Here is a 7953-nt window from a genome sequence, read left to right as displayed (position 1 = left end):
CCGTGGATCCAGCCGCGGCCGCAGCACACGCCGCCGCCCAGTCCGCCACCGCCCCTCAGCTCAGCCCCACCCGGCTCCGTCCGCCACCGCCCCGGCCGCACGCCGCCGCCGCTCCACCACTCTCACCGCTCTCCGATGATGCCGAAGAAGACGCCAAAGGGCAAGTCGGGCTTCTTCGGCGTGAGGCAGAAGCCCTCCGGTAACTTCGGAGTGGAGTTCTCCGTTGCCGGGAGGCGTTGGTGGATCGGTGGTGTGGCGTGCCGAGAGGCCTCGGGGGCACCTCAACTTCCCAGAGATCGAGAGTCGGGCGGAAGCGGAGATGCTTGTGCCGCAGGGCACCAAGATGAAGGAGATCCCGACGAAGAAGAAGACGACGAAGAAGCCGTCGGTTGTCGTCAGTGCCGGCGAGACCGACGAGGAGGCGATGGCGAGGTTTGCTCGGGAGCATCCGGAGTATGTCCAGGCCGAGCTGGAGTACTACTGGAAGCGTGAGGCGGAGCAGAAGAAGAAGGAGGCAAAGAAGGAGGACGAGGCCGGTCCCTCGACGGTGATCCCCATCGAGTCCTCTTTCGAGGAGGACTGGTCAGACTTCTTGAAGGAGGAGGAGGAGGGGTGCGACGACCCGGAGAAGGAGTTCTGGGCGCAGTTCCGCAGCTCCGACGATGAGGAGTAGTTTATCTAGTAGTTTGAATAAGTAGTAGTTAAAGTTCATGTATGAAACTATGTTGAATTTGATGTTGAAACTATGTTAAATGGACTAGTTGTTTGTCGTTTTAAGAAATTTACATCTTCATTTTGGACCATCTATTAGAGTTGCTCTTTTGGACCATCAATTTGGATCATCTGTTGGAATTGAACTTTTTTCGAAGCTCCAAAACGTATTTTTTGTCGGTCCAAATTTTACATCTCCAGTTTTGAACCGTCAAATTTTGAACAATCTATTGAAGATGCTCTTAGGTTTCGCCTTCTGTCCCTGTCCGACTCGGATTTTGGGCTGCGCCAGGCGTCCAGGCCATATATAGACGCGCACGCACCATGTTCTTCGTTGGCTGCACCAGGCGCTTTCCTTCCGCTTGCTCGGCAGTCTGCATGGCGATACTAGAGTCCACCATCCACGTCCCTACGCTGCTGCTCGACGGGAGCGACTCCGGCGAAAACAAGCCATCCGATCTGTCCGGCGGCTTCGTCTTCCCCTTCCCCAGCCGGGCGGTGGCGAACATGATGCGGCGGTGGAACTACCGGGAAGGCTCAGGCCTCGGCGCGCAGGGGCAAGGGATCGTCGTGCCCATACAAGCCGGCGGCGGGCGGGTGCGGCGCCGTCCAAAGGCTGGGCTCGGCTACCGTGAGAAACCCTACGACAATGGTCTCGACGTGCCGCCGCCGCCGCCCGTGGAAGAGTTGCGTGAGTTGGAGGATGCTTTACGGGCTCTCCGACTTGAAGCGGAGTGCCGCGAGAAGATCCTCGTGCTGCTACGTGAAACGAGGCTTGAGGCGGAGAGCAACGCGAAGACGGCGGCTGCGCTGGCGGCCATCGTCCGGTCCAGGAAGAAGGGGCGCCATGGGAAGCGCGTGCCAGGGACGTTGAAAGCCCGGTTGCCTTCCTCCGCCACGCGCTACATAATCGAGCAGGTGATCACGCCGAGGATGGCTGTCGACGTGCGAGAGTGGATCCCATCATGGGACCCGGACTGCCACGACTGGCTGCGCCCGCTGATCCCCCTCATCGGCCACTTGCCGGAGAGCCTCTACGGCGCCGTGGAGAGCAAGCTCGGCGGCGGCGACTACGAGGTCGTCTCGCCATGGAAGGAATACCTTAGCCCGGCGCAATGGGACACCTTCAGCAAGCGTCACATCCTGCCGAAGCTGACACGGTTAGTACGGGGGCTGAGGATCACGCCGCCCAAGCAAACCGACTCCTCGTTCCGGGCCGTGATGCTGTGGGCGCCTCTCGTGCACGCTCAAGACGTGGTGTCGATCTTGGAGGCCGAGCAGTTTTTTGACAAATGGGAAGGCGCGCTGCAACACTGGTTGCAGGCAGGGGCGACGAAGCCCTCGTTTGGGGAGGCCACCGCGTGGTGCGCCGGCTGGAAGAAGCTGTTCACGCCGGAGCTGCTCGCCGACAAACGCGTGCTCGCACACCTCGAAGCTGGCCTTGACATTGTCGATCGTGCAATGCAAGACCTCGATGGTCTGTTTTAGCAATTTGTAGTCTACATCTACTGCAAGTTTGTCTTGTAAATTGTACTCCCTCCGTTCCTAAATACTTGTCTTTTTAGGTATTTCAACGAGTGACTACATACGGAGTAAAATGAGTGAATCTATACTCTAAAATATGTCTACATACATCCATATGTGATAGTCATTTGAAATGCCTAGAAAGACAAGTATTTAGGAACGGAGGGAGTAATACAGATGTAGTGGCTCCTTTAGCAACTGGTATTGTAAAGACGTGGTTTCCCATTATTATCTTCCAAAGAAAAGTTGTTTCATGGAATAACTTTTGTCAAAGATATTGGAGATTAAGATAATGTTGTGTTTCTCAATAACCAACTTGGTTAAACAACACGAGATATAAGTCACAAACAGAGGTGTATAGTACTCCCTCCTAGATACATCCGTTTAAGTGACAAGTAATATGGATCGAAGGGGTATATTGCAGAAAGAAGCGTTATCATCCTGGGAAAAAATGAGATAAACCGGCGGTCATCTGGACATCGGATTTCATAGTATTGCAAACAGTGGACCGAGGCATAGCCCGGCTGGCAAGGGCGGGCTGATGCGCCCCTGCACACCCGTCTTTCGAGCCTCCGTGCTCCAACAGGCGGGCAGTCACAGGTGAGAGAGAGGATTTGCAAAGTGCAGGAGCGGTTTCAGAAGAAGGAAATTTTCTCTCTCTACATGAATGAGGCTCAAACCAAAATATTGCATCAAACTGGAAGAGACTCCAATCGATTGGAAAAATAAATACTAAAAACTGCCGAATAGAACTAGGCATTTCAGAGTTCATTTGACGATTGCATATAGGATAGCTGAAAATAACACACCAGCACTAAATAGTTTCTACTACAAGTTAAGCAAGCTGACAACTACCATAGATGGTCATAGTGACTCCGCAAGAGTCGGCATTCGATGCTGCAGTACACCAGTAAACTACTGCTTCAAACCACTGATACCTGTGCATAGATGACAAATCCAGCTCAGTAGTTAAATCAACAGTATTAACTTCAGACTCGCGTAACTTGTAAATATTTCAAACCTGATCATTTCACCATTACTAGGTAAATTACTAATTACAACTAGAAAATGGAAAATAAGAACGAAAGAGGAAAGGTAAATATTAACACATGATCTACCTGAAATACAAAACTATCTTGAAAACGACGTAGATTCTTTAGATGCAAACGTGTAACTTGTTTTAAGCTTGAATGGACTAGTTAGGTTACAAATTGGCCATACCATGCTTCAAACTAATTATTCAGTGTATCATGTTGCCAATTACAATTGGTCATGTCATGCTTCAACCTAAGTATGCTATAAGATCAGTAGCAATATACACATAAAAACCACCGATCTATCCTAGAATAATTACATGGAGGACAAAAGCAATCTTTTCTTGTATTATTACTGACTGAAACTCCCCAGTATGAGCATCACCATTTTACATCTATTAGGCACTAAGTAGTTTATTAAATCTGGCAGCAACCACAGAATTCATGGCCACACAAAAATAACATTGGTAATGTCAAAGTGAATTGATCTGTCAAACAAGGAAATTATAGAGTTAAAATGTAAATGCTAATTTAGCAAGTAAGAAAGGCCTCAAGCTGGTGCAGAATCATTGGTCTTATTATCTTGCTAATTTCTCTCTTTTATAGCCTGATATGACCTGACTGTACTGTACACAAGCACAAGACAAGAAAAGCAGAGCATCAAACAAAATCAGAAATATAAATTGCAGGGTCCAGCTAATAACACAAATGTTGTAAAAGAAACCAACAACAGAACTATTATTCCATCTCCTATGAGATGGCTTGTTTCCTGATTCAGCAATTCACATGTAGTGGTACAAAAGAACAATAGTACACTACCATGCTAGTTTTGCAGAGAGCTAATGCTCAAGACGCTAACATAGAAACGAACATGGCTATAAATAAGTTCACTGGGAGATTTTGAACACTTCAAAAGTACAGTAATGTATTCCATCAACCATACATGGAAAATAAATTGAATTCCAACAGTTACCTTCATTGTAGAAACTTGTGAAAGGATAATAGGTGTACACATTATCGCTTTTGAAAAGCTCCTTGGGCTGCATTGACTCAAGCTGAATCATGAAGAGAGATGAGTGCAGCCATAAAAATAATGCACGAACATCCTCAGCATAACGCAGTATACGTGACCTCTTCATCTCAATCTTAAACCCCAACCCAAGTAGCTTCTGCAGATCAATCGATTTCCGCAACACCCATACGGCAACACCATAGCAATCGACCTTCCTATCGCAGATATGTAAACAGGGTTGGTGGGAGCAGTAGGCAGACTGGCAGTGGGCGCACGACAAAGCAGAGACGCCAACACCATTATCATCTACCTGGACGATCTGAACCCTGTCATTGTAACGAGCGCCTGGTGGCCTATTGATCACAGCTAGCGTCTGTCTATCGAAATCAAACTCAAGTATGCCGCTATACCCAGAAAGCAACCAGTGAAGGGTGTTACCAACAAGTGTACTGGGATTAACAACAGTAATACCACTATATGGAAGCGGTGTTGAGAGGAGATCACCCCATACGCCAGTCTCTGAAGAGTAAACACTTGCGAAGGCAACGGCATCATAGTCGTGCTCGTAGCAGTCCACCACGACCACTTTAAAAGAGCTCGAGTGGCAGGCACCATGCGCGTGGCCCTGCTCGCCGGCAGAGCAGAGCACCGCCGCGGTGTGCATGTCGTCAAACTCCCGCGGTACGGACAAGAGGGAGCGGTCGCCGGTGATGGGGTCCCACACAATGACCTGACGCCTCTCATTGTTCTTGAGGAGCACGCGTCCGTGGCGGCAGTCGACCAACCTCCATGGCTTGCGGCTGTTGACTTGTAGGGAGAAGTGGTCGGGAGGGATGCGGTAGGGCAGGTCCAGGGTGGATCTGAACGAGAGTTTTCCTTCCTCATATGAGAAGTCCCCGAGGAGGGGAGGCTTCCGGTGGTGGGTGCGGAAGCGGCGGAGGAACTTGGGGTCGATGGCGATGTGTCGCCAGCGCTTGGCGACGAGGGAGGCGCGCAGGAGGTAGGGCGGCTGTGGGGGTAGGCGGAGGAGGATCTCGCGTAGTAGGTCGTCGTCTTACAGCGGATGCTCCGCCGCCGGCGACGGTGAGGAGGGTTGGCGGCGGCGGCGGCCCATGTTGTCCGCGGGGTCTTGGGAGCGGAGAGGGGAGAGTGGAGAGTGGGGAATGGTCGCCTGAGCTGAGTAGATTCTTTTTTTCCAGAAACTCTTCCATGGGTATATTTTCGGTTGGACACCGCGCGGCCGTTTGATTTGATTATATTTAACCGTCAGATCACCAATCGTTTTCTTTCCAAATAAAGCAAGGAGGAAAAAACAAAAGCAGCGCCGCCGCCAACACTCGCCATGGATGGCCGATGTAGCCAACCTTAAAGAACCGCCGCCGCTCGCCGCCCTCGCCGTCGGTCACCACCGGTCGCCGCCCTCGTCGTTGGTCACCACCGGTGGCCGCCCTCGTCGCTGGCGTTTCTCGCCGGCTCCATGCATGCAACAACATGCACTTGTGGTTGCAGCTCCGGGGGAGATGGCCGCAGCTCCGGTGGTGCCGGCTGCCGGCCGCAGCACCTGTCATTGAGGTCGCATCGTACCTCGCCGTGTGCCCGCCCGAGGCTCTTGCTGGTTCCAACAAAAAACGATGCCGGTTGTAGCAAAAAAGTTTATCGTTTCCAGCAAAAAAAGCTCACCGTCGTCATTGTAGCAAAAATGTTTACTGGATGTAGCTTTTGTGGTTGCCGGTTGCAGCAAAAAAATTGACGTGGTTGTAGCAAAAACAAAATAAACGTCGGCCGACCGTTGTGTATGGTGGTAACAAACCCTGTAGCAGGTGATAGCAAAAAACTTCATAGTTTGCAGCAAAAAAACGTTGTCGCCCGTCATCGAGGTTGCATCATCTTCACGAATTATGTCGCAAAAAAACGTTGTCGCCAGTAGTAGCAAATGAAGCCGCCGGTAGTAGCCAAACAAGACACTGGTTCCAGCAAAATAAATATCAGCGACAAATCATGTTGTTGGTTCTAACAAAAAAAATGTCGGTTGTAACATCCCTCGCCGCCCGATGCAGCATCTCCCACGACCGGTTGCAACACTCCGTAAAAAAGAAGAAGAAGTTGTGTATGGACGCACCAATGGCGACTGCTGCATCGTCCTCGCAGTGGTGCGTGGGCAGGCAGCAACGAGGGGAAGAGGAGGCATAAAAAATCGTCCGAGTTGTCGCGCCGCAGGCGCTGCGGTTGCAGCACGGGGAGTCCAGATCCGTCACAAGCGACCTGCGCCTTGCTGTCGTCCTGCGCAGGAGAGAGAAGAAAAGAAACAAGAGGAAGAAGAAAGAAAACGAGAGAAAAAAAGAAACGATTGATGGCGGGCCCAGGCAATTAGTCAAACTGTATTTAGAGGAGGGGCGCGCGCGGCCGCAGGATACGAAGCAATCGAACGAAGCGCACGCGTCCGGCCGAAGACTCGGCCGGACTGCCGGCTGGAGACATTTCCCATTTTCTTTTTCCCAGAAACTCTACCATTTCAAGAGTTTTGGGATTTGGTGGAGTGGGACTTAATGATTTAGTGGGTGATTTTGCCTCTCGAAAACTAGATATTGCCAGATTAAGGGGCAGTTCGGAACTCCTCCTGTTCCTTGTTTCTTCAACTCCAGGTGCGGAGTCGGACCGAACGTTTGAGCTCCGCAGAGTGAGCTTCGCGGAGCGTTGCGATCCTCTAGTGCAAAATGCCGAAGTTGCTAAGCCCAGCTTCACGAAATTGAGAAGCGAGGAATTTGGCATAATTTACAAGGGGATGCCACCGCCAAGTAAAAAAAGATTCACACGACTCTCCCATGACGCATGTTCCCTGAATCAGTATGCAGCAACCGCTCTCTCCCTCGACATCTCTTCCGCTCGTAACCTACCTAGCAATGTCGGTTGTCGTTGCCACGCCCAATTCGACCCCTTCACTAGCCGGCGAGCCTCTCCACTGGTAGATCCGACCATTCTATCCCCGCCCGCTTCGGATCCCATCCCGAAGGAGCACTTCCCCCGCCACCAAACATGAGCAGTAAACCCACCGGCAGGAGACTCCCAGCTTGACGCCATTGATGCCGATACTCACCATGTCGTCCTCTGAGCTAGCCTCCTCGCCCTCGCCCCCTCACCCCAACCCAAGGTCATCTCGCCTTTGCTTCTTCCCTATGGCGGTCATGATGATGCTATTGTACATGTGCTGGGAGAAGCTGCCAAGCGAGTCGAACACATTGGAATCGTTAGGTGAAGCGAGAAGCTGGATTTGTGGAGTTTTGACAAGTTGGAGTGGTTCAGAAGACGCCCCAAACTATGGAATCACTCTAGTCCCTAAAACTGTTGATGCCAAGCAAACCCAAAAGTTAAGAACAATTTGTCTGCTAAATGTTAGTTTCGATATTATTACTGAAGTGCTAATGAATAGATTGAGCAAGATTGGCTTTCCTGTCATTTCTTCAACCCAGACACCCAGACAACATTTGTCAAGGGGAGATACATTATGGAGGGAGTAGTGGTACTACATGAAGCACTCAATTCCATCCACTTAAAAAAATAGAATGCTCTGATATTCAAGGTAGATTTTGAAAAAGCATGTGATAAATAAAGTGTCTTTCGTAATATAAATGTTGAAAATGAAAGGTTTTCTTGATAAATTGTGTGATTGGGTAA

General features: G+C 50.4%; 2 protein-coding genes across 2 annotated transcripts; one reads left to right on the top strand and one right to left on the bottom strand.

Moving 5' to 3' along the window:
• The first annotated feature begins 1075 nt into the window (after positions 1-1075).
• Positions 1076-2199, top strand: LOC123076389 (septin and tuftelin-interacting protein 1 homolog 1-like). The gene has a single exon (XM_044498668.1). It carries the CDS (start codon positions 1090-1092, stop codon positions 2197-2199), a length of 1110 nt encoding a protein of 369 aa, XP_044354603.1. The 5' UTR covers positions 1076-1089.
• A 614-nt stretch (positions 2200-2813) lies between these two features.
• Positions 2814-5482, bottom strand: LOC123075042 (uncharacterized). The gene is made up of 2 exons (XM_044497733.1): positions 4243-5482; positions 2814-3173 (listed from the first exon to the last, which is right to left on the bottom strand). The coding sequence occupies exons 1-2, from the start codon at positions 4943-4945 to the stop codon at positions 3151-3153; spliced, it is 726 nt and encodes a 241-aa protein (XP_044353668.1). The 5' UTR covers positions 4946-5482; the 3' UTR covers positions 2814-3150.
• Between the last annotated feature and the right edge of the window lie 2471 nt (positions 5483-7953).

The sequence above is a fragment of the Triticum aestivum genome, chromosome 3D, assembly GCF_018294505.1.
Source record: "Triticum aestivum cultivar Chinese Spring chromosome 3D, IWGSC CS RefSeq v2.1, whole genome shotgun sequence".
NCBI lineage: Eukaryota > Viridiplantae > Streptophyta > Magnoliopsida > Poales > Poaceae > Triticum > Triticum aestivum.
Note: the sequence above shows the minus strand (reverse complement) of the source record. Positions and strands in the feature narration are given on the sequence as shown.